The sequence below is a fragment of the Zingiber officinale genome, chromosome 4A, assembly GCF_018446385.1.
Source record: "Zingiber officinale cultivar Zhangliang chromosome 4A, Zo_v1.1, whole genome shotgun sequence".
In the NCBI taxonomy this organism is placed as follows: domain Eukaryota; kingdom Viridiplantae; phylum Streptophyta; class Magnoliopsida; order Zingiberales; family Zingiberaceae; genus Zingiber; species Zingiber officinale.
In genome coordinates, this window is record NC_055992.1 from 7,781,595 (window position 1) to 7,809,241 (window position 27,647).

A 27,647-nucleotide genomic window follows, 5' to 3' on the forward strand; every position below is an offset into this window, starting at 1 on the left:
GCAATAGGAGCATTGAATTCAGGAGATACTAAAAGTATTCTTTTCCTCTTTTCAAATCGTTCATCTTCGCCCGCCTCATGATCCGCCAGAGCATCCTGAGAGGCTTTCAATTCAGACTCTTTGGAGGAAATATTCGCTTGAGCTGTGGCTAAGGATGAATGTAGAAGGTTTAGCTCAGAGTCGTTAGATTGCAAATCAAAGTCTTTAGTAGCTAATTCTAAAGCATGAGCCTCCTTTAGTGCCTGCAACTGAGAGAACACTTGAGCATTCTCAGCGATATATTTATCTAGCTTGGATGAGAATTCAGAGCGAATGTTAGCCTCTGATTTAACTTGAGACTCAAAATGCTCTGCAGAAGCTTTCCATGTACTTGAATTTGTAGATTCTGTCTCAAGAAGTTTACGGGTCTCTTGTAGCTGGCTGGATAACTTCACTAATTCTCTAGAGGTGTGAGAAGAGGATGCTCCAGGGGTTTGCTATCTCAGTTTGCATTTTCTTGAGATAAATCATTTAATTGATGGGTCACACTCATATTAATGACCCACCGCTATAGAAAAGAAAATTATTGTTAGAGTGCATTAATGAAAAAATAAAGAGACGAAGGGCATGTTACCTTAGTTTCCTCGAAAGAAAACTTATCAGCCAACTCAGCAGAGGTGAGTTTTTCAAGTTGTCGGCAGACCTCTGGCCAAATGGTGGTCAAAGACCCCCCCCCCCGAGGAGAATGATAAAGAACTGTGAAGTGAAGGAAGTGAGAAGAGAATAATAGGAGGACCTTGAGTTCCTTGGTTAGGTAAAGGAATTAGTTCTGGGAAGGTCATCATGAACTCAGGATCTAAACTGGCACTTTGAAGGGGAGGATCTTCCGGTGGTTGAATAGGTGGAGAAGTGAGCATAGGGTATAAGGAAGATATGGTAGGTTCTAGAGAAGTAGATTGAATATCTCCTACAGGTATATCCTCGGGAACAGAGATAGCCCGTTTCTTGGGGAGGGGTGCTAAGGTTAACCTCTGCCCAGAGCATTTTTCTAGTAGGAGTAGTTTCCGGTGCTTGTTCTGGTAGCTCCAAAGGGGTGTCCTCCGACAGAGGAGGTAAACTTGTGGATGTCTCCCTAGAGGTGGTGTAAGAACTAGAAGTGAGCATAGGTTGGGTAGAGGGTTCAGGCAAAGGAGCATCAAAAGCTTGAGTTGATGCAGCGTTAAGCTCTGCATTAAGCTCTCGTTCCTTGGATAATAACGCCTCCTCTTCCAGGCGGATTTTCTTGTCAACCAAAGCTCTAAATACAACATCCACTACAACAAATAAAAAAGAGTATTTTAGTTAGTAAAAGAGTGATGGCTGAAGTGTAAAGACTTACCAAAGGAACATTGTAATCTTTTTTGAACAGGGCTCAGACCAAAAAGGTATAGAAGATCATTATGTAGTTATTGATAGATGTAAAAGCGGTGACCAAGTAATCTATTGTAATAATCATAGAAGGTCGGTTGTTGATGAAGTTCTTTTACATCAGGAAGAGGAGGAAAAGAAGATTGCCATGTGGTAGACCATGTAACAGGATTAGGAAATTTTATAAAGAAGAAGCATGATTTCTAACCCTTGTTGGAGGAAGGCATGTCTGTGAAGAACACCATCTTAGGACGGGACTAAAAAAAGGAATACCCCCAGCTCTGATTTTTTGGGATAGGAAAACATGAAGAAGTTTTGAGGAGCGGAGGGGATACTAAAAAGGCGGAATAACATATATAACTCTCATAGATATCTAAAATCATTTGGAGTAAATTGTTGTAAAGAGATACTGACATATTGGCTTATTTCCGACAAGAACAGAGGAATAGGCAAACATAAGTCTGCCGCTAATTGGCCTTTAAGAAGGTAACATATTTATCAGGAGGAAGATGGGGATGAGCATCAGGTTGCGCGACTTTGATGCGATATTCTTTAGGGATTTCATATTGCGAGAGAATAGAAATTCGATCATCGGTACTAAAGGAAGAATGAGTCAGAGTGTACCAAGGAACTAGTAACTCCTCAGCCATGGTGAAAAATAGAAACACTTAAGGGATAGGTAATTTACTAGGTCCTTAAGGATGGAAGATAACAGAAGAAGGGCGGGGAAGACGAAGAAGCGCAGTGTTGAAGAAGGTCGAAAAGGAGAAGCGCCAAAAAGTGAGTTGAGGAAGACGAAGAGTAAAGAAATGAAAAAGATTTAGGTTTTAAGAGGGGATAAGGATCTCCGTCAAAATGAAATGGCTCACGATGGGAGAAGGCTTGATTTGCTAAGGGGCATATGATAGAGCGTTAATAAAGAAGCATGTTAAAAGTTACTTCAAGAAATAGGAAAAAAGTGCTATGTGGCGATCACCCATAAAGAGACATTTATGATAGACAGAACAAACCAAATCATATGTTGAGACGTCATATCTTTGAGTGCCTCTGACATTCTATTTCCGTTGAAGGACCAATTACCAAAGAGACAATTTTGGAAAATCATGCGATTCTCAAGGTATAAAAGAAGAAAAAAGAAAAAATAATGAGTTAGGCAAATAGAGCAAATAAACAAAATTGAAACTCGTGTCTAGTCAGTCGGGCATACCTCTTTTGACTAGACTTGAAGGGGAAGCTAGTGATGCGGGTTATGATAGGTCAGCCTGCCAAATGAAGAAGGAGTCATGATCGAGAAAGATAAGAGAGGTATATAGCCAATGTACCTTTGCGCGCTCGGTCAGGTAAAGTCCGACTGAGCGTAAAGGTACTTACTCTTATAGAAGCTCGTAGTATATTATCGGCCGAGTGAAAGCCGAGCGAGTACCAATGTGTCTACACGCACTTGGTCAGGCAAAGCCCGACCGAGCGTAAAGGTATTTAGCCTTATAAATGCTCGTAGTATATTACCGGTCGAGCTAAGGCCAAGCGAGTACAAAGGTGTCTTCACGCGCTCGGATAGGCAAAGCCCGATCAAGCGTAAAGGTACTTAACCTTATAGAAGCTCATAGTATATTACAGTCCGAGTGAAGGCCAAGTGAGCACCAATATACCTACACATGCTCGGTCAGGCAAAGCCCGACTCAGCATAAAGGTACTTAGCCTTACAGAAGCTCGTAGTATATTACCGGCTGAGCTAAGGCCAAGCGAGTACCAAGGTACCTTCACGCACTCGGACATGCAAAGTCTGATCGAGCGTAAAGATACTTAGCCTTATAGAAGCTCGTAGTATATTACCAGCCGAGTGAAGGCCGAGCGAACACCAATGTGCCTATACGCGCTCGGTCAGGCAAAGCCCGACTGAGTGTAAAGGTACTTAGCCTTATAGAAGCTCGTAGTATATTACCGGTCGAGCTAAGGCCGAGCAAGTACCAAGATGCCTTTACGCGCTCGAACAGGCAAAGTCCGACCAAGCGTAAAGGTACTTAGCCTTATAGAAGCTCGTAGTATATTATCGGTCGAGCGAAGGTTGAGCAAGTACCAATGTGCCTACCCGTGCTCAGTTAGGCAAAGCCCGACCGAGCATAAAAGTAATTAGCCTTATAGAATCTTGTAGTATATTATCGGCCAAGTGAAAGTCGAGCGAGCACCAATGTGCCTACACGCGCTTGGTCAGACAAAGTCTGACCGAGCGTAAAAGCATTAAGCCTTGTATAGTTCGTAGTATATTACCGGCCGAGTGAAGGTCGAGCGATCACCAATGTGCCTACACGCACTCAGTCAGGCAAAGTCTGACCGAACGTAAAGGTACTTACCCTTATAGAAGTTTTTAGCATACTATTGACTGATTGAAGGCTGAGCAAGCACCAGTGTGCGTATATGTGCTCGGCTGAGCAAAACCCGACCAAGCGTAGGGGCATTCAGCTTTATAAAGCTCATAGGTATTCTCGGCCGAAATATGCTTAGCAAAAGGTATTCTCAATATACACACGACCAGTTTAAATGATCTATCGAGATATGCTTAACAAAAGTATATAAGTATGACAGCCTAATAAATTTGACAAGAAATATCTTCTAGAAACTTTTTCAGTTATAATGACATGTTCATATGCATATCTCATCATAAATATGAGTCACAAACGATTAAAGAGATACATCTGGGGTACAAAAAAGATTCCTTAAAAAGATTATTGCACGAAGCTTAGGAGATGACTTCATCTCCTAACAAACTTTGACAAACCGGGGACCACTTCATGACTACGGAGGTTACATGAGATAATATAAAAAGGGGATCCTCTCCGTTGGCAAGGTGCGCAAGTTCTAGCATCTAAACTCTGTTTTAAAGCACTTCAGTTACTATTTTTCTTCTTCTTCCACTCTTGAGAGAGAAACTGATTTAAGCATCGGAGGGCCTAATTAGGGATCCCTATCCCGGTCTTAGGTCACTAACGCTTTGTTAGTTTGTCTCACTGTGCGTAGGATCGTGGAAATATTTTTCTAGATCTTCAGAAGGTCATTTTCGTTAGGGATCATCTTTCACCGAAGTCAGCGCACCATCTCGCCGATTTCAAACAGGATCAAATCTTGTGTGGGTTCTCATTGGTGTCACTTCTCATCAGTCGTGCTAGTATCTAGATGGCCAATGTATCAAAAGGAAGCTAAGGAACTAGTCGATGACCAAATAGTGCGAAGCTGTTAGTTAACAACTTTTTATGTTCTTTATGGTTCTTCCTGGTGTTCCAACAAATCTCAAGACGTTGTTTATGGTTTAACTTTTCAGCAAAATGGAGGCAATCACTAAAATTTAGCTGAATGACTTACTTCCTAGAAATAAAAGTCTCATCACCTTTATTTGGAGCCTCCTTGGCAATGAAAGGAAGCGTTTTTTGGAGCTAGGAATCTGGAGTCCATGCATTGATATTTGAATTTTAATGTTTATGGTGAGATCAGTGCTTTCCTCTGTACAGTTATTGCCTTGCAGGAGAATGGAATATTGCAACTCATGTTTGCTAAATATGCTACTAATTGTTGCATTCCTCTTTTTCTGATTAGAGCAACCATTTTATAGTTTGGAGTTGTCAATAGCAACAGAACATATATATATATATATATATATATATATATATATATATATATATATATATGGATCATTCCATTTTTAATTGGCAACTCATGAACCCCACATGTTCACTAGTGTTGATGTTTCGAATATCCACAGCCAGTGCGGTTATATTTATTCTTGAGCAGGTGGTGTTCTGAGTACATGCTCCTCTGTTGAAAGGCTCACCTAGGGGCCAAGGATACGCGAAGCAGCTCTTTGCAGTCATGATCCTGCTTGCTTACGTCTCCTGCTCTGGTACATCAGTTGACCTTTCTTTTCTTCTGATCCATTGGTAGTGTCTTTGCGGCGTTAATCCTCTTGTGATTTTTTCTATGTCTAGGTTTACTGGATCTACAGATTGCCCTCTGACAGAAGACAACCTTCAAGAAAGATGCATTAGGTAGGAGTGATCATCACCCTTTTGTAAGTTTTTTTTAAAGGTTTTTATGATTTCTAACAGAAACAATCTTTTGTTTTCGAATGGTTTACCTTTTGTTCTTACTTCCTAGATCTAGATCTTTTTAATCTGTGATGTGCATATCATAGATTAGTTAGTGATCCTCAACTATTACGTATCTTAAACAACAATTGCCTTGCAAAATGCCGCTAAATGTTATTGTTTTGGTTACAGCTACTAATCAAGTCTTAACTTGTCGTTAGCTTTTACCAAATGGCTTTTCAAATCTACTCAGCTTCTTTGATGCATGTGAAAAACTGCATTAATAAATTGCAGTTATCTACCATAAAGTAATAAATTAGATAATACATAAGTGTTAATTCACCATTTAGGATAAAACTGACATACATGATTGAATCATTCACTGAAAGATTACAATACATTGTGAATTTTCTAGATATGACAGTTCCTCCTACTTGCCTGAGAGGCAATTTTCCTTAAAATTGTAGCAAGAAAAGCACAGCAGTTCAAATATTATCTTTCACATGCTGATCCATTCACTTTGTCTCTCATTCACTTTCCTTCCAAGTAAATAGAAAAATATATTCAGCTTCACCATCTGCTCTTCAATTTTTATTCCCTTTCCAATTTTGTAAATAATGAGACACTTAGAGCAACTTTTTCTTCACCCAAACTTCTTGTATGTATTTTGGTAAAGATTTTCCAAATAATGGATTTTGCAATTTGGTTTCAAATCCTTAAGCTCCACTTACAATAAAAATATTCAGAAGTTAATCTAGGAAGTGAACACATAAATTACGTTTTCCTCCCCATTTTTCTCCTCCAGTTTCCCCTATTGTTTTCTGTCATCCCTTTTTCTTTAATCAAAACGAAATGCCCCACAATGACAACTTGTTGCAATCAGCAACATCTAATAATGTGGATCTGCAACAATGACAACTTCATGAAGTAACAATTACTAATAATAAAAATGTGGATCAAAATATATTTGTCATGTCTTTGTCTACGTCCCTAATGGCTCCTCTATGTTCCTAGACAAAATCACCACCCATCTTCAACTTGTGGCTAGACAATTCAATTATCTTTTTCCATATCAATCACTCTCTCAATGGACATATATTGTAGATCATAACAAGTGGGCTATGTCACTGCAGATATGATAAGGTCATGGTTTATTTGCTTCTTTTAAAAGAGCATCTCTAAAGCCTTGTACAGAAGAAAAGAAAAAGGCTTTGGATTTGTTTGGTAGATTATAAAAGAAAATATGATGAACCAGCTAGTGGAGACGAAGGTTACAATTTGATATGGTGAAATAGGTTGTATTATATTTAGGATACTTATAGTTACAATTTGATGTGGTGAAATATGTTGTTTCATATTTAGGATACTTGTAGCTAATGGAGAGGAAGGTGGAGAGAAAGTTGTTGAAATGTAGGACTTGCAAGCATAGTGGTGCTTGGAAAGGATTGCAGAGTAGAATGATGGTTTGAAAATACTCCTGGGTTCAAAGCCTGCTAAAAGCATTGCTTGAGAATAAAAAAATGATTCTTTCAATTCTTAATGCAGTAGTTACCAATTAAAGCAATTGACGTTTCATGTTTACATATGAACCATAAGGACAGAAGAAATAACATATTGGTGATAAATGCATTCAAATTCATCGTGCTATATTATTTGTATATAGCAAGACATATATATTGGCATTCAAGCAGATCGCCAACCTCTAATATCACTCTAACTTTATAATTTAAGTAATTATCTTTCTTGTTAGAAATGATCTGGTTTGTTTGTTTGTTTTTATACATGAAAAGAATATTTGATGGGAAAGAAAATTTGTGGAAAAAGAAGATGAGTTGATGTATGTATAGTTTATTTTGAAAAACCTTGTATAACTTTTTGGAGTGATGGACTTGTATAACTTCTTGGAGTCTTGAAGAAAAAAGTTCTCGTATAACTTTTTGAGAACTTTAGATTTGTATTATTGTAAAATTAATTTCAAATATTAATAGATATGTTTATATGTTAAATATGATGTCATAATGTTAATTAGGATGTGTTGAATGTTTATGATGTGTTATTTAATTTTGTTGTACATAGGTTTATAAATGTATTGGATTGGATTAAATTGCATAAACAAAATTTTTGGAGATTTAGGGACGAATTTGGTGACGAAAATAATTTATCGTCAAATTATTGTAAATTACTGTGTATCGATAATTTTGTGAAAAATTAATTTTCGTCCCAAAATTCGTTCTAGTTTGGGGACGAATTCACATATTCGTCCCAGAATCTAGAATGAATTCACAGATTCGTACCAAAATCTAAAATGAATTCACAGATTCGTACCAAAATCTAAAATGAATTCACAGATTTGTATCAGAATCTGGGACAAATCCACAGATTTTGGATGAAATTAATTTATTGTAGATCACAAATTTTTTTAAATTATTATTCTTGTCGCCAAATTCGTTGTAAATTCTACAATAAAAATAATATTTATCACAAGAGTTGTTTTTGTCGCAGAGTTAGCTATAATAACTTTACGACGAATATTATTTTTGTTGCAAAAATGGTGACAAATTTAGCAACAAAATTATAATTCGTTGCCAATTTCGTCGCCGAATTCGTCCATAATTTTGTAGCAATTTTGCGATAAATATTATTTTTGTTGTAAAATTGCCAACGAATTTGACGACAAAAATATTATTCGTCACCAAATTCATCACCAAGTTGGCAACAAGAATTTTGGGACGAAAATTTTTTCGTCGCAGAATTCATCCCAAAATTTTTTGTAATGAAATTTTTTTATATATTCATCCCAAAACACTGTATTTTTTCTAGTGTATCCACTCGAGCCTGAAAGGCTCATGGTAGAATGTTAGAGAGTTATGCAGTCAACACCAGTCAAGGAAGAGGGAAGGACCCTTCAATTAGTTTTGGACCCGAGAGTTTGGCAAGGATCAAAGCCCCCTATGATGCTGCTTTAGAGAGTGAGGCTTTCATCATTAACTATCGAGTGAAAAAGGTATTCATAAATACAGATATTTTTGTTAATATCATTTCCAAAATGGCTTTCAACCAAATGCAGCCGGATGGAGAGGAGCTTCATCCTATACATACCGTCTGTATGGTTTCATGGGACATGAGATGCAGCCGCTCGATCAAATTAACCTCTTTATTTCATTGGAGAAGAGCTTCCGTCTACAACCTTATTCTAGGGAGGTCGGCGCTAAGTACCTTTTAGGCAGTAGTCTCTATCTTCCATCAAAAAATTATGTTTCCAGTGGGAAGCCGGGTTGGGGAAGTGAAAGGTGACCAGTTGATGGTAAGAAAATGCTATGTGGATATAATCTGAACCAACTCGGGTATGATTCGCTGAACTCAAGATATTGTTGTCCAAGTCATCCAGGAGGTGACGATATCCTAACCGATGGAGGATCATGAAAATGTGCAAGTTCATCCCGACTGGCTAGACGAAGTCACCTGAGTAGTCATCGATCTCCCTTTGGGGCTCAAACATGAACTAATTATGTGACTCTTGCCCAATCATGAATCTTTCCCTAGACGTCTAAGGATGTTACATGTGTTTCCCCTACTGTGGTGGTTCATCGGCTGAACATGCTCTTAGATGCAGGGCTGGCCCTGGAGGAGGGCGGCACTGGGCGATTGCCCTGGGCCCATAATTTAAGAGGGCCCAATTTTTTTTTTTTAGTATTATGTATTATAGGTATGTAATTGAGGCCTTAAATAGTTGAGCCCAAATTCATATTTCAGAATCTTTTGATATTATCTTTTACTTTTATCTTTTTAGGCATGTAATTGGGGCCTTGAGTAGTTGGTGATAGATTGGATGCGAGCGATAGAGGGGGGGGGGGGGGGGGGGGGGGGGGGGGAATATCGCTTCTTTTAAAACTTTTCTTTTGCTTTTAAATCAGAATTGTGTAGCGGAAATAAGAAAAGAGACAAAGTCGTTTACTTCGTTCGGAGCCTAGCTCGACTCCTACTCGAAGGCCCGCGGTCCTTGACCGCACCGATGGACAAAGCACTAAAACTCTTCTTTCCGAAATCTTCGGAAAGAAACAGATCGTACAAGTACAATGAAATAAGATAGTAACAATCCTACTATCTTATTTTAATTTAAGTGCAATATGAAAATAAATATACCGACAAAAGTATGCGTAGGATGTAGCTTGGTCGGTACTTTCGGATGGAGTGACTTGTTGGGCTGTTGAAGATGTGTAGTCCAATCCGTATGCAGAAGAGCTTTTGACATGATCAGAAGAGTTATTCTGACCTCAGACTTCGAGCCTCATTTTATAGGTGCCTTGGGCGTTCGGTCGACCGATCCCTCTGTTCGGTCGACCAAACCCGCTCCCTTCCTTCTTGGCTGGAGTCTGACGCTGGCTCGATCTTCGGAATTAATTGCTCATTAAGGGTTCGGTCGACCGATCATGCCTTTCGGTCGACCGAACAAGATCTTTTCCCTGTTCGTCACAATTAGCTGAGATCTTCTTTTAATGCTGTATTTAATGCTGATTGGATCAGTCGACCGGTCCTCCAGTTCGGTCGACCGATCAGTCTTTTTCCTTTTCCTGTTGATCGGTGCTAATGAGCTGGCCAGTGCTGAGTCACCATGGATCGGTCGACCGATCTTACTGTTCGGTCGACCGATCAAACCTTGATCGGACTTTGATCTGTTCTGGTCTAATCTGAATGTTGTTCTAATTTTGCTTAGTTCGGTCGACTGATACTACAGTTCGGTCAACCGATCCAGCCGGACCTGCAAAACAGTATTAAGACAAAAAATCTCCTGCAAAAACAGATGTTAGAACAATAATATCATAAAGCAAGAGTAATATGAAAGACAGTAGAATTGTCTTGATCTCAACTTGGAAACCTTCCCAGTTTCTTCAGTTGGATCAGCGACCTAAGGTTGTTCCCTTCGGGACCCCGACCTCACTGTCGCTCCTTTAGTTTGTTTACCTCAACCTACCTGCCAAACTTTGATACTCTAGATCTAGTTTGGACTTTTCACTCAGCCTTGATCGGCTCTCCAGGACTTTTCTCTTGATCTTCAGTCCTCCAGACCTCTCGATCACACTGCCAAGCTTCGGGTCTCCTCGACCTACTTGGACTTGCACCTGGGTTCCACGATCTGCTAAGATTTCTCCTGCCTAGCCTCCAACTAGGTCTTTCCTAGTTGAGTAAACATCTTGCACACTCAATCAACTTGTTAGATCATAACAAGACTTAACTTGAACATTTGACAACATCAAAACTTAGGTTTGATTCTGGTGCAACTTGCACCAACAGTTGTGGCCCAAATTTATTTTGGACTTTTTTTTCCGCCCCAGGCCTCCTCTGTAGAAGGACCGGAGCTGCCTAGATGTTCAGCCTATCTAATAGAAGAAGTGGAATTTCTCGCCAGAACAAAACCAAGTGATTTAGGTGAAAATTGACAAGTCGAACATAACGAGAGGTTTAATTCCCAAATTAACTTATCAATATGGTACTGGTATCTAAGTCAGGGGTAAGTAGAGGGTCTGTATCGAATTTTGCGACCTCAATAAAACTTATCTCAAGGATTACTATCCTCTCTTCCTCAATAAAACTTGTCTCAAGGATTACTATCCTCTCTTCCATAGTGATTAGTTGGTAAATTCAATTTTCTGATATGAGCTCATATGCGTACGAGATACTTTTCAACTTTTTAACAAATCCTCCTGGCATATAAAGATCGTCAAAGAAAAGTCAACTGATTTCTCTAAGGTGGCGTTTGGTTCTCTCTTAGGAATCACAATAGAAATGAGTATTATAGTATTATGAAATGAGAATGGGTATGAGCTTGGATATCATTATTAAAAATAATGTTTAGTTAGTTGAATATTTTCAATCGGAATGAACCTAAATTTTCTTTTTTACCCTTAGAGAAAAATAAGAGAACAAATTAGATGGAAGAGAAAGTTGAATGTGAGAGAGAATGATAAAAGAGAAAGTGTGATGAGATAAAATGAAGAGAGAGAAAGTGTGATGAGAGAAAATGAGGAGAGAGAGCGTGATAGGAGAGATTGAGAAGAGAAAAAGTATGATGAGAGAGAAAGTATATTGAGAGAGAAAGAGTGATGAGAAAAATTAAAGAGAGAGAAAGAGTGATGGGAGAAAGTGTGATGATTGAGGAGAGAAAGTATGATGAGAAAATGTAATGAGAGAGAAAATATGATGGGAAAAATGAAGAGAGAGAAAGTGTGATGAGAGAAAATGAGGAAAGAGAGTGTGATGGAAGATAATGAAGAGAGAGAAAGTGTGATGAGAGAAAATATGGAGAGAGAGTCTGGTAAGAGAGATTGAGGAGAGAGAAAGTATGATGAGAGAAAAAATATGATAAAAAAATGAGGAAAAAATGAAGAGAGAGAAAATAATGAGAGAGTGTGTGTGATGAGAGAGAATGAGGAGAGAGAGTGTGATGAAAGAGAATGAAGAGAGAGAAAGTATGATAAGATAAAATATGGAGAGAGAGTATGGCAAGAGAAATTGAGGAGAGTGAACGTATGATGAGAGAGAAAATATGATGAAAAAAATGAGAAGAGAATGAAGAGAAAGGAAATAATAAGAGAGAGTGTGTGATGAGAGCGAATAAGGAGAGAGAAAGTATGTTGAGAGAGAACAAGGAGAGAGAGTGAAATGAAAGAAAAATTGAACTAAGGGTATTTTCATCCAAAACTTAATTCATATTCCCATTCTATCAAAACCCAAGAGAGGAGGTGAGTTTCATTCATATCCAAATCTTTGAATTTCATTACAAAATCTTGATTTCATTTCCAACAACCAAATACAAAGTTTGGAAATGAATCCATTCTCTCATTCTCAAACCTTTAAATCAAACGCCACCTAAATTTTTAGTTGACTCACTTTAAATAAAGTCATTCTATCTTTTTTTTTTTTCTCATTCAATCGACTCACCCAAATTTAGTGAACCAAACAAAAGCATTCGGTCAACCAAACTAACTTATTTAGTTGACCTAATTTGGATTTGACCAAGGTATATGGTAAATTAAAATTTCAGTTTGATTTACAACTTCGCGAAATCCTTGATGCAAACGCTTCAACACTACAAGCCGTGAAACTTACGAGGCTAAAACCTTTGGTCTAGAAAATTATGGACCAGAAGAGGCTCTGTTCATTGGTTGGATGAACTGGACCCCACATGTTAAACAGGTGGGATCCAATTCATCCAACTAATAAATAAACAAGGGATCAAGAGTGGTCCAAGAATTCTAGACCAAAGGATCCCTGTCCGCGCCCAAAACTTGCGCAGTTGACAAACCATCAAGTCTTCCCTTACTTTAATATCTTTGACATTTATTACATAGCTTTGACCCCGGGTTGTGCTCTGTGGCAGGGGTCTGGATAGAGTTTCTGAAAAACTAATTTAAGAGTATTTATATGGATGTTAATATATGAGTGTTAAATATTTAAATGATATTATAAATGAATATAGATGAGTGTTATAAGATTACTGTTTAATTTTTTAATTAAATGAGTATATTTATATAAAATAAAAATAAATTTAAGATATAAAGAATAAAAATAAATAAATAAATAGTGAAATTTATAAATAATTAAAGTTAATGTTAAAATAATGGTAAATTAAAGAAAAATTTCTCATCATAATTTTAACTTTGTATGCAGTCATAAAGTTAGTACTTTATATTATAAGTATATTTTCTATCAAAATGTCCCTCATACTTTTTAGGTAGTCTAAAAATAAGTATAATTCCTATTAAATTTAGCACTTTAAACTAGAATTGAGTATATTTTTTATTAAACTGAGCACGACTTTTTTCCTGCTTAATATAATTCCTCCTAAATTCAACACCATTTATAGAAAATTTCGTATATTTTTTATACCTTTTAAAGAAAAAATTAGTATATTTTTTATTCAATTAAGGTGAAAAAAGAATGGTACTAAATTATTCTATATAATTTAAGAAAAATTATACTTATTTTTAAATCTTTTATATCAAAAATATCAAAGATAATTAAATAAATATATTTGATTAAAAAATGAAAATAAAAATTTTTATCAATGAAACTGCATATAAAATTTTATTTGTTATTGTGGAGTGCATATAAACTTTCCCTTAAAATAAATATGAGTACGAATTGTTAATAAAATAGAAACGTTAGTATAACGAATACATGGTTAGCTATTTGAGATTGTGGGACACGCTCAGGCATGATCACGCTCGCATCCCATCATATCCCATCTCATCCCATCCGTTCTGCTCTACGTCGCATTCCGTTGTTTACCTACTGGCTTGTTGATCAGGACATCCACATGCATATCCCATCCCATCCGTTCTCTACGTCGCATTCCGTTGTTTACCTACTGGCTTGTTGATCAGGACATCCACATGTGCGTTAATGCCTCAACGCCGACGTGGATAGTTTTTTTGGCACTGAAGTATTTTAAACACGTTAAAACTACATATTCATAATATATATATATATATATATATATATATATATACAGTTTTGTTCCGCTGCGGAACAAAACTTGCGGAACTGTGCGGACCGCCCTCGTGGCAAAGTCCGCGTCACGAGCTGAGAAAACGCGAAAACGCTGCCACTATTCCACTTAAGCCCTAAAGCGCATTCCTCCTCGACTTTCTTCTCTTCCCGCTGCCGCCGCGCCCAATTCCTCTCCCTCTGCGTCGTGGGTTTTGCCTTCGCCTTCCTCCTCGCCTTTCTTCTCGCCGTGGCCTTTCTTCTCGCCGCCGCCGCCGCCCTCAGCTTCTCTCCCTCGCGTCGCGGGTTTTGCCCTAACGCGGCAAGTTCTGTGAGGTTTCCTTCTCGTCGAGCCACCGCCCTCTACTGATCCTCCCTCACGGGTGCTGCTCTCGGCCGCCGCCCTCTACTGATCCTCCCTCGCGGGTGCTGCTCTCGGCCTTGCGTCTCTCAACGCAACCAATTTCTTTGCAAGTACAACCAGCAGCTGTCTCAAATCACAAATTCTGCAATTATGTTATCGTTTCTCATTTAAATTATTGTAGCAGTGTCCGCACCAGATTGATACTTCACTTTAATTGAACTTGAAGTTTTGTTCCTCTAAGATGAATCTGTGATTTGTTATGTTATATTTTGCAATATACAGTTTTTCTGTTGAACTGTGGCCAAGTCTTCATGCTTTGTAAAGTTGAGTTAAAGCAAATTTAAGTTGAACACAATAATCCATCGACAGATGCTCATCATCGTCCAACTTGAACCTTAGATTTCTTCAATCATTCAGAGGCTCATGCAATCAGCGCTAGCTAGCAAAGTGATTTATTTTCTATGACCTACTAGGTTTGTTAGCACATCACGATAGATTGATTGATTGCTGCCTGAGAAGCTGAGGAAGTGCGATAAGTAGCAGTAGCATTACTAATGATCATGTCATTTCAAGCACTGAAGGTCAACTTAAATGGTTGCCTCTCTGTTTCAAGTGGATTGAATATCTTTATATTTTGTTTGAATTTAATTTACTCTTTGTTTCTACAAGAGAGCAGAGGTGTATATATATACAGTCTCAATTTGTTTAAGTTCGACATCAGTTGACAAGTTGTTTAGCTGACAGAGTTTTCACTAATCTTTGAGATACAATACAAGTCTTTCAATAGTTATATTCTTGTAGCGCTTTAAGTTGCAATCAATTCTTTGGAATGCTCCAGATATTGTCACTTGAATACCATCTATATTTTTCATTACTTATGCAAACTGCTATTGTTTAACTTAATTTTGTGAAATTTTAATTTTAGGTTGTTATTGAATGGCATCATCAAGTAACAGTACCATCAACCAAACGCAATATGAAACTATACGTTGCAGGGATTGCGGATTAATAGCATTTGTGCTAGTCTCTAGATCGATCAAGAACCCAGGAAGACTATATTATGGATGTAGGCAGCATGGATGGTTAAAGTGGGTGAGGTCCGATATTGGACTAAATGTAGACACCAATGATATACATTGTAGGATGTTGCCAAGAGCGGAGTCAAGATTTGGAAGTGAACACATTGTTTATCCTGGACATTATATGAGAAATTGGAATGTACCACTTATGGTTTGGATATTAGTCATAGTCAATTTATTTCTTTTGGCTATATACTTGTTTTGTTTGTTGGTTGGTTTAGTTAAGTAGTGCTAGTGTTGTAATGTGATAAAGAAATGTAATGATGGATGATGACATTTGAATTTTTTTTTTAATTTTTGGATGGATTTTGTAAGTTGTAATGAATCAATTGTTTTGAGTAGTTCTATACATATTTACTTTTTTGAATTGTTGTACTCCGTCTTTGATGCTACATATTTAGTTATGAATTGCTCTATATAATTTTAGCTCTAAATGGGCTGCCAAATTGGATTGGTCTCTGTTCTTAGAATGAGCAGAACATTATGCTGCAGTTGGTTGTAGCAATTATCTAAACTTTTTTAAATTGTTGTATTCTGTCTTTGATGCTATATATTTAGTTATGAATTGCTCTATACAATTTTAGCTCTAAATGGGCTGTCGAATTGGATTGGTCTCTGTTCTTAAAATGAGCAGAACATTATGCTGCAGTTGGTTGTAGCAATTATCTTAACTTTTTTGAATTGTTGTATTCTGTCTTTGATGCTACATATTTAGTTATGAATTGCTCTATACAATTTTAGCTCTAAATGGGTTGTCGATTTGGATTGGTCTCTGTTCTTAAAATGAGCAGAACATTATGCTGCAGCTGGTTGCAGCAATAATCTAAACTTTTGGTCTTTTCCTTTTACATGGATGGGAAATACTTCTGCTTCTGATTCGCAGTTGTTTTTATTTCTCAAAACATGATAAATTATATAATTAATTATGTTTATTATCATGTTTATTTCACTTGATGTTCTACCATATGGCATTTTTTTCTAATTTTTTATTAGTCCATTAACCAGCCACCTGCATGTTTTCGTCATCAGGTATGAACGTTGATTCTGCTTGCATGCAACCAAACACCATCTCATCCTTCAAACCGAATGCTTCTGCTTGCAATGAATTTGATGAGCAAAATTCATCAAGGTGGCAGCAGTGTACTTGAATGCTTGCAATGAACTTGATGTTATTTTGGGCAAAGAACACATTTTAAGCAGTAAGATTAGACTTATTAGGAAAAGGAAGAACTTGATATCAGATAATACATGAATTAGGAATACAACTACTCAATATTATACAGACTAGTATATTATAGATGTGCCACATAATGTTGGTGCAATTTCCAGTAGGTCAAGGTTGACCTAGTTGACCAAGCATAAACCTTGGTCATGGTTTCGATGTTTGACAATACAGAAAGACATGTAGCTGGGAAGCTCTAACCTAGCCATTGGATCGGTCGGCAGACCGATCCAGTGATACTGTGGTTTCCTGATCAGTCTGGAGACCGATCAGAAAGCGATCAGTGTGCCTCTGTGAGCTTACTGATCGGTCTGGGACCGATCAGCATGAAGCCTGATCGGTCCCCGGGACCGATCAGGGTACGCACAGAGTTGGGCAACTTGTGAAGCATTCTGATCGGTCTAGGGACCGATCAGCATAGAGCCTGATCGGTCCTCATGACCGATCAGCAGCACCCTGGACCGATCAGGGTGGAGCCTGATCGGTCCAGGCCTAGAGCATTTATAGTATTCATCCCAGTAAAGTATTCATCCCAGTAAAAGGAAGAACTTGATAACCCCTGAGCATTTATAGTATTCCTTGAACCTGCCATTTGAAATGCTAGATTGAAGCTTATTGATGAAACTATTAATAGTTTCAGCCTGTGCTACATCTAAAAAAAAGAATATAAATGACTAATAGTGTACAGATATATCTCAGTGCCATCTTATGTGCAAGGCACATACAAGAAATCAATGAGAGATATAGCCAAAATTAAAGAAAAAATATGTAGCATCAAAGACACATCAAACACAATGCCATTAGAGTTGTCAGGATTTTCATTTCCATGAACTGCATCCAGCATCCACAAGTAAATAGTTTTGGATGTCAGATAATACATAAATTAGGAATACAACTCCTACTCAATTACCAAAGTACATAGTTTTTGATGTCAGATAATACATCCATTAGGAATACAGTTCCTACTCAATTACCAAACTGTCATCTTCTGTGCCTCTTACAAACTTTTTCAAGCACTTGAACACCACGCTGAAAAGAGTAAGTGAATAGTTTCCAACCAAGATATCCACGCAGCAAAATATCAGCCTAATTGGATAAACAATATAAACAGTATATGAATGATAAAAAATATGATACCACAACATAAAATAAAAATTAAAGCAGTATGTGAATCAGATTAACAATATAAGAAATAAATAATATGACATCCATGTAGCTAAATTTGTTTGATCTATAAAGTTAAGAAGTTGATCTTTGTGAGGTTATTTTATGCAATAATATGATGTTTAGGATTGTAAAATATAACAAAATATATCATTCACTACTCTTCTAATTGTTTGTGTACATTTTGTGTACTGTGCTACAATCACATAATGACTCAAACCTATGAAATCTGGTTTATGCGCTGTGCTACATTAACAGCAAGTAAAAAACTAGCAAGTATCAAATCTCAAAATTTTAAACCCACACTAAAATACCTATTTGTATTTTCTTTAATTCTCAAAGGATGATAAACATTCTCTACACAGAGTACTTTTCAATAAAATGCAGAGCAGTCTATACCAATATCAAAGTCGGTTTCCAGCACATCAAGGTGTCCAAGCAACTTTATATTCTATCACCAGACTTCGCATGTAAATCCAGTGGCTAAGAAAAATGTCAAGTAAATGAAAATTACTAATAAATAGGAATAATGTGCATGAATGCAATCTTATTTAAGAGGTGAAGGATTAACAAAAGTTATACACACTACGTTTCAATAAAGTGCAGAGGAATGTATACTAATATCATAACACTAAACATATAATAAACACAATAAACCAATCAAACATACCAATAAAGCAAATAGATGAATACCAACCATAGTTAGCATCCTAATGCATGTTATTAGAACCTGTAACAATAAAAGTAATTATTAATTCCATTTTCTCAATAAAACACTATAATTCAACAGAAAAAACTTTGTCATACCAGATATAGATGCCAAATCTGGTTCATATATATCGTCAACGCTGTTGTGACAATTATCTTGAGTTGACCTGATAATTAACACATTGTCATATTTATAAAATATAATAAAATTAATCTGTTCTTGCAAGTAAAATTATAATATAATTGCAGAATTAATCGACACTTACCCTTGCTGTAAATTTGGACAATTACGCTTGTCATGTGACACTCCTCGATGCCCACATCCATGACATAGCCTGGAATTTGAGGTTGATTTCTCCTTCGCTGATTTCAATCTCTTCCCACATCCCTTTGTTCTAACTAAAGAAGGATCAATAATACCAAGACCCTCATCCATGGATTTCTTCCTTTGACTTCTATCACTGCATGCTCTACTAATGTTCAACTCTTGAATTTTATTATAGATACAATCAAATTGTTCATCCAAAAAGGTTGTCCCCTCATTAGTCAAAGATGCATCATCAATTAATACTGAAGCTTTATAGGATAACCTTGAATGTCTCGACATCAAAAACCTTTTTGGATCTAGATCATTGATGACATTTTGCTCACCCAAACCATATACTGCTCTAACTTTTGCATCTCTTGTCCATCGCTTAAGTATATATGTATCGGGCAAATGAAACACTTGGTTGATACGAAAAAAAACTAACATATGCCTGCATGGAATGCCCTCGAACTCGAATTTTGTGCAACTACACGATATGTAATCTCTTTGTTTATCATGCATGAGCACCCTTGATTTGGAGGAAGAAAAACTTTGAAATTTCATCACATGGTAAACCACTGAATCAACACCTGTAAATGCATGTTGCACGTAATAACCATGACTCTCGGTCATCTCACTTTGAAATTCAAGTCATTTCTTTTTTGTGTACACCTTAACCATTTGAGTTTCCATTGGCCAGTTTGTATTAATCTTAGGATGCTTATTCATATCAATATGGTCTGCAACCAACTCATTATGTCTTTGGTGTCTTAGTGCTCTATTAAAACGGGTGATAAAATCCATCAATGAGTTCTTATTTGAGACATATCTATTGAAAAATGCATGTGAGCCTTCGGATCTTTGACTACTTGACATTCCAACACAAAATATATGGCTAAAATATATTGGCACCCATCTGTGTCGCAGTTCATACATCAAAGACAACCAATCATTATTCCCTAAGTTAGCACACTTGATAGCTTCTTCCCATGACTTTTCAAAGTCATCAGGTGTTGTAGAATTTGCAATGACATTCTTTATGTTTTGATAGTGGTTTCGGAAAGTCAAAGGGTCCAATTTATCTGGGAATTTATTCAATATATGCCACAAACAATATCGATGTACTGTTTGAGGGAAAATCTGTGCAATAGCTTTTGTCATAGCAGGATCCTGATCAGTGATGATAATGTTTGGTGCACCTTTTGGCATAGCTTCTAAGAACTTTGTAAGCAACCAAGCAAACGAATCAGTTTTCTCATCACTAAGAAACCCACAGCCAAAAAGAATTGTTTGATGATGATGATTAACTCCTACAAATGGTGCCAAAATCAAGCCATATCTGTTGGTGTTATATGTTGTATCAAATACCACTACATCACCAAATACACTGTATGCTCTTCTTGATACATGATCAGCCCAAAAGCACCTACTAAATCTGTTATCTGAATCAGTCTCGTAATCAAAGAAAAAAGCCGAATTCTTCTCTTGCTCAGATGTAAAAAACTCGATGAGTGTTTCAGCATCAATACCCTTTTGTTCATCCCTTAGATTTCTTTCAAAGTTTCTAATATCTCTTTCTGTGCAACCTACACCCTTAGGTCCTCCATACTCTATCTCTAATAATCTCATTTGTTGACAAGTTGGCACATTTGCCTCTGAAAATTGTTGAGTTAAAGCTTTCTTTGCAGCAGAAACATTACGATGTGAGCGTAGCAAATGCACCTTTGATGGAGTTGCAAGTGGATGATTATGGGTTTCTACAAAATTACTGACAACCCAATTAGGTCCAGTTTGTTTCTTGACAAATGCAATATTTGACTTACATCCCGTTCTAACTGACCCACATGCTCTTTCCCTTGTCAGTTGATCAACTTTTGCATGTTTATTCCACCGCATTAGATCTGTATGTCCTTCTTTAAAGCATACAATTTGTTTCCATGTTACTTCATTTGTTATTTTATTTTTCTTGCTCGTGTGCATCCTTGAACTAAATCCGGCTTCTCTTGCGTATTGGTTGTAGAATGAATATGCATCCTCTAGTGATGAGAATTTCATTCCAATTTGTGGCTTTCGATCTTCTGAAACTTGGGGAATGTATTCCTGATCATCAACTCTAATTTCTTCCATTTCTAGGCGTCATCACATTATAATTGACAAAATATAATTAGATAAAAACCATAATTAAAACCTCATTATTATTTACATAAGTAATGGAAAATATATATGGTATTCAAGTGACAATATATGGAGCATTCTAAAGTTTTGATTGCAACTTAAAGCACTACAGAAACCATAAATAAACAATTAGGTGCAGACTTCTTTATAATATCACGCATAAGGGTAATGTGAAGCTAACTAATTTAGTAGACATTATAGGAGAATGTCTAGTTATAATTCCTATGCCTGTTGAGTTATTTGGCCAATGTGACTAAGAACAGAAATGTTACATCAAAACAGAAACCATCAAAACTTATAAAAACATTGATCATGCACATTGATATTGTTAATTGATCTTATAAATTCTTCCCATTTGATAATTCCTATGCCTGTTAAATTCAACAGAAAAACTGTATATTACAAAATATAACATAACAAATCACAGATTCATCTTAGAGGAACAAAACTTCAAGTTCAATTAAAGTGGAGTATCAATCTGGTGCGGACACTGCTACAATAATTTAAATGAGAAACGATAACATAATTGCAGAATCTGTGATTTGAGACAGTTGCTGGTTGTACTTGCAAAGAAATTGGTTGCGTTGAGAGACGCAAGGCCGAGAGCAGCACCCGCGAGGGAGGATCAGTAGAGGGCGGCGGCCGAGAGCAGCACCCGCGAGGGAGGATCAGTAGAGGGCGGCGGCTCGACGAGAAGGAAACCTCACAGAACTTGCCGCGTTAGGGCAAAACCCGCGACGCGAGGGAGAGAAGCTGAGGGCGCGGCGGCAGCGGGAAGAGAAGAAAGTCGAGGAGGAATGCGCGTTAGGGCTTAAGTGGAATAGTGGCAGCGTTTTCGCATTTTCTCAGCTCGTGACGCGGACTTTGACACGAGGGCGGTCCACACAGTTCCACAAGTTTTGTTCCGCAGCGGAACAAAACTGGATATATATATTAATGCATTTGCACGTTAAAGGCGTTGCAGATAATCCACGTTGTGTTCATAGTTAAAATACGATACATCTTAAGCCAATTAAGCGTAGGAAAGTAAGAAAGCAAGATGTTTCAGGCGGTGTTGTGGGGTTTGCTCATCTTCTCTCTTAGCCTTCTCGTCTTCTCCTCCAAGTTCAGCCACGTCGCCGCTAACCACTACCCCGTCCGCCTCCCGGTCGTCGGCCACCTCTATCTGCTTATCCGTCACCGGTACCTGCACCATGCTCTGGCCTGCCTCAGCGACTGCTATGGCCCCTCCCCGCTCCTCCTCTACTTCGGCTCGCGCCGCACCCTCGTTGTCTCCTCATCCGCCGCCGTCCGAAAGTGTTTTACCTACCTCGACCTCAATTTCACCAACCGCCCCATGCTCCTCCCCTGCATCCACTTAAATTACAACTGCACAACCATGATCACCCTCCCCTACGGCCCCGAGTGGATCAACCTCCGCCGTTTCGCCGCACTCCACATCTTCTCCGCCGCCCACCTACAGGCCTTCAGCCAGCTCCTCTCCAACAGACTCTGCGTCCTCCTCCGGAGCCTCTTTCGCGGCGGTGGCGAAGGCGAAGGGTTCCAGCAGGTGGATTGGAGGTGGAGGATGAAGGAGGTGGTATTGGACTCTTTGATGGAAATGATAATTGGGAGGAGGCAGAAGGGCGAGGGGAATGAGTTAGTGAGGATGATAGACGAAGCGTTCCAAATGAGCGCGGTGGTGAGCCCGGAGGAGTTACTGCCGTGGCTGAGTTGGATGGGGGCGAGGCGGCAGATGCAGAGGTTGGAGAAGGAGTTGGACGCCCAGCTGCAGGGGATGGTGGATGAGAAACGCGGAGAGCGAGCGGCGGAAGGGGATCGAAAGCAGAGCATGATGGACACGATGCTTGACGATCCACACTATACTGACACAACCATCAAAGCAATGGTGCAGACCATGCTTTTAGCCGGAACTGACACGACCACCACGACCTTGGAATGGGCAATGGCGCTGCTCCTCAACCACCCCAACCTCCTCCAGAAGCTGCACGGCGAAATCGAAGCCCACGTCGGCCACGGCCGTCTCGTGGACCCCTCCGACCTCCCGAGCCTCCGCTGCGTCACCAACGTCATCAAGGAGACCCTGCGGCTGCACCCTCCGGCGCCGCTGCTGGTGCCAAGGGAGTCCGTGGCGGACTGCGAGGTGGGCGGCGTCGCCTTGCCGCGTGGCACGATGCTGATCGTGAACGCGCACAAGCTGCACCGGGACCCGGAGCTGTGGGAGGAGCCGATGCAGTTCAAGCCGGAGCGGTTCGAGAGGGAGGGGGAAGGGAAGGGGCACAAGTACGTGCCGTTCGGATGCGGGAGGCGGCGCTGCCCGGGGGAAGCCATGGCGTTGAGTTCCATCGGGCTGGTGCTGGCGTCGCTGGTGCAGGGCTTCGAGTGGAAGAGGGTCGGGGAGGAAGAGGTGGATCTGACAGAAGCGCCGGGTTTTACCGTACCATTGGGCACTCCGTTGCTGGCCCTGTGCAAGCCACGCGACGCCATGGTCGATCTCTTGGCACAATTATAATCTCTCTAGGACAGTCCGGTCCATGAAATTTCTACTATACAGAGTCTTGAGAAGGATTTGAGGCAAGCTCTCTCGTACTACTTGATATAGTTTAATAAATCAGTGAGTTGTAGTTTAAAAACAAAAAAAAAAGTACGTCTTGTTATCTTTGACGTTCAGTCAATGTTCTAGTGAATTACTTTGTTGGGTGATAGAATACGAAAGGTCCATCCAAAATCGATACGAAATTCCCAGGTCTTGAACACAAATGCAACGCAGTGGCAATTATTTATCTCATTTGATGTTGGATAAATGTTGTACAACAGAGAACGCATGTCAATTGCCTGAGTATAATTTAAAAGTAATACACGAGTCATCAAGCATGTACAACGTACCTTAATCGCACACAACTACAAACACAGAACAAGGGCGACGTTGCATATTTAGGATACTCTTCTCTTCACTGCATATTTGTTGAACTTTCTTTTTAAGCCTCTGTGCCTCCAAGAAATGCAGCACATGCTCCATGAGGCATGAGCTTCGCTCCGTGACGATTTGAGAAGTATGGCGACGTCCAAAGCAGTTTTTTGCAGTCACTGTTTATGGCTTACTATTCTTGCAGCTGGGATGTCGTGGTTGTGTTTCCCCCTCGTAAGATGTAATCACAGCCTTCGGGTCTGTTGGAGATCTCTCGATGTGTTTCCTCACGCTGCACCCAGCATAAGTGCATTTGTAGTAGCTCCTGAATTGAATAAGCGATAAAGATGATAATTTAGAAAGAACTTTATAAAAAGAAGAAATCATGCTAGTTGCTGAAACTAGTAGGTGAATTAATAACAACTATATCTTAACAACCAGAAGAATCAGAGTTACCTTGCGTTGATAACCCGCGAAACAAAGTCGGAGGACGAATCGGAAGACGGATCCGAACCCGAATCGAGCCACGAGTCCGTATTTATTTTCAAAAGTTACGAAGAGGTATACTTTAATTTGAACAAAAAGTTTTTTAAAATTATTTTATGTTTAAATAATAAATTAATGAAAATTGAAAAAGTAAATAAATTGCGCCTTGAGTAAAATCAAAATCTCAACGAACAAATCACAAATAACAAACCAACTCAAGATCTAAAACTTGAGGAGGAGAATTTATCATTAAAATTAGAAATTAACAATTTAAAAGGTATGTTAGAAAAATTTACTACAAAATCAAAAAATTTAGACTTAATCTTAAATAATCAAAATGCAAGTTACAACAAAAATGGATTTGACTATAAGTCAAGTTCAAATAAAACATTTAATTCATTAATAACCCAACACAAACCAACAAGAAAAGCTTGGGTTCCGAAAGCATGCTTAACCACGCAAGTAGGACTTAACCAATATTACATACCTAAAAATAAAATATATTACGTAAAGTCAAATAAACCAAATAAAAAACCAGAATATAAACCTAGAACAAAAAACTCAAAATCTAAGGGTGCGTTTGGTTTGCACCGTTTTCATTTTCATTTTCTGAAAAACGCGCGTTTTCTGAAAAATAGTATTTGGTTTGCGTTTTTCGTTCTTGTTTTCTAAAAAAATAGCTTGCGTTTTTCAGAAAATGAAAATGAAAATGGTACAAACCAAACGCACCCTAAATATTCTAAAACTCATCAAAAATTAGACTATCGTCAAGTAAATTATAACTATAAAAGAAATAGACCTAAACCTAGAACGAAAAATTTAAAAGACCAATAATTCAGGGGAGGCTCAAGAATAGCTGGTACCTCCAAAACTAACCTACCCGGAAGGGTAACCCGAACTAATCTACCCGGCAGGGTACTTAGGACCAATTAGGAAGGAGACTCAAGTTTAACTTGAAAAATGGTACTGGTAAAATTTTGGATGATAGTACGTTAGGGAAGCTTAGTCTATGCATGTCTAGGAAGATATGGCTTCGACCTGGTGCATTTGGCTAAGTGGAACTGACCGAAGCTACCATTTATGGATCCTAACCAATTAGACCAAGGTTTTGTACTAAGTCCAGTGGATAGGACTATTTGGAAAACCTCGAAGGCATGGTTACTCTAATGATGTCCAAGTAACTCACCATAGCCCAGAAGTTTATCCAGAGAATGTCTATCTGTTGAACTCAAAGCTAAACCTAAATCTAACACAAGTTAAAACCAAACCCTAAAATTGAACATAATTCATCTCAAAAAATTATAGGATTCCCTGATTGAAAACATAGATCGGGTGAGATGACTAAGGAATTAAATTAAAATTAAAATTAAATTAAATTAAAATTAAAATTAAATTAAAATTAAATTAAAATTAAATTAAATTAAAATAAAATAAATTAAAATTAAATTAAAATTAAAAATTTATTTTCAAAATTAAACTTAAAAAATATATTTTGAAAATTAAACTTAAACTTAAAAATTTATTTTAAAAATTAAACTTAAAAATGTATTTTAAACTTAAAAATTTATTTTAAAAATTAAACTTAAAAAATATATTTTAAAAATTAAACTTAAACTTAAAATTTTATTTTAAAAATTAAACTTAAAAATGTATTTTAAACTGAAATTTTTATTTTAAAAATTAAACTTAAAAAATTATTTTAAAAATTTATTTTAAACAAAATTTATTTTAAAATTAGACTTAAATTTTCAACTTAAACTTATTTTAAAAATTAAACACAATTTTATTTTAAATTTAAAACTTAAATCTTTCAACTTAAATTTATTTTCAAACTTAAATTCCTTATACTTAAAAATTTATTTCAAAAATAAACAAAAATTTATTTTAAAAATTAAACTTAAAAATTTATTTCAAAATTAAACAATAATTTATTTTAAAAATTAAATTTAAATTCTTCAACTCAAAAATTAATTTTAAAAATTAAATTTAAATTCTTCAATTTAAAAATTTATTTTAAAATTAAACTTAATTCTGTTTGTTTGAAAACTAACTCAAATTTTCACATAAAGTGACCAACCTTGAAAATAATCTTAAAAGAATAAAATTAGACTAACTTTAACTCCTACCCATTGTAGGAAATCAGGTGGATTTTAGACATTGGTTGCTCCAAGCATATGACTGGAGATCATACCAAGTTCACCCAACTTACTTACAAGAGTCTAGGAACAGTTGCCTTTGGAAACAATGGCAAATTCAAGGTAATTGGTATAGGTAATATTGAATTAAAAATAGATTTTATTATTACAAATGTCTTGTTGAAAATTTTAAATATAATCTCCTAAGTATAAGTCAATTATGTGACACTAGGTATAAGGTTAAATTCTTATCTACAGAATTCTTAATCAAACATCTAGATAATCCTGCTATAAGTCTAAAAGGCTTTAGAAAAGACAACATCTATGCAATTAACTTAACCACTTCTTCAGTTAAGTGTTATTTAACACAAAAAGAATAAACTTGGTTATAACATAGAAGAATGTCACACACAAATTTTAGAAATATAAGCAAATTAAATGCATTAGTTAGAGGCTTACCAAAGTTACCTAACTTAGACTCAACCATATGTAATGCTTGTCAACAAGGTAAACAGACAAAATCTACTCACAAGCCAACCAATCAATTACAAACCAACTCAATATTAGACCTTCTACACCTAGATCTATTTGACTCCCATGGAGTCAAGTCAGTAAATGGAAGTCTATATTGTCTAGTAATAATAGATGACTACTCTAGATTCACTTGGGTCAAATTCTTAAAAAATAAAGATGAAACTTTTGAAATATTTATAAACTTTTGTAAACAAGTTGAAAATGAAAAAGACATTAAAATCAAAAGAATTAGAAGTGACAACGAGGGAGAATTTAAAAATCATAACTTTAACAAATTTTGCCTTGAAAACAGCTATCATCATGAATTTTCGTGTCCTAAAACTCCCCAACAAAATGGAATTGTAGAAAGAAAGAATAGAACTCTACTGGAAGCATCTAGAACAATGTTGAATGAATACAACCTACCTAAGTACTTTTGGGCAGAAGCGGTTAGTACAGTTTGCTACGTACAAAATAGAACAACACTAAACAAAACACATGATAAAACCTGCTTTGAAATCTACTATAATAAACAACCCAATATAAAATACTTTAAAGTATTTGGGTGTCCAGCCTTCATTTTAAATACAAGAGAACACTTAGGAAAATTCACATCTAAAGTAAAAAATGAAATTTT

The 27,647-nt window shown here is 37.3% G+C and overlaps 1 protein-coding gene and 1 long non-coding RNA gene across 2 annotated transcripts; both read left to right on the forward strand.

Moving 5' to 3' along the window:
- Positions 1-5,120: 5,120 nt before the first annotated feature.
- On the forward strand, positions 5,121-5,424 carry LOC121973102. Its single transcript, XR_006109385.1, has 2 exons — positions 5,121-5,278; positions 5,364-5,424. It is a non-coding gene; the product is annotated as an uncharacterized LOC121973102 (long non-coding RNA).
- A 16,583-nt stretch (positions 5,425-22,007) lies between these two features.
- On the forward strand, positions 22,008-23,546 carry LOC121972212 (cytochrome P450 81Q32-like). The gene has a single exon (XM_042523908.1). It carries the CDS (start codon positions 22,008-22,010, stop codon positions 23,478-23,480), a length of 1,473 nt encoding a protein of 490 aa, XP_042379842.1. The 3' UTR covers positions 23,481-23,546.
- The last annotated feature ends 4,101 nt before the right edge of the window (positions 23,547-27,647 follow it).

What these genes read in the sequence shown, in the direction of transcription:
- LOC121972212 (XM_042523908.1), top strand. Translation starts at nt 22,008, where the DNA reads ATGTTTCAGGCGGTGTTGTGGGGTTTGCTCATCTTCTCTCTTAGCCTT.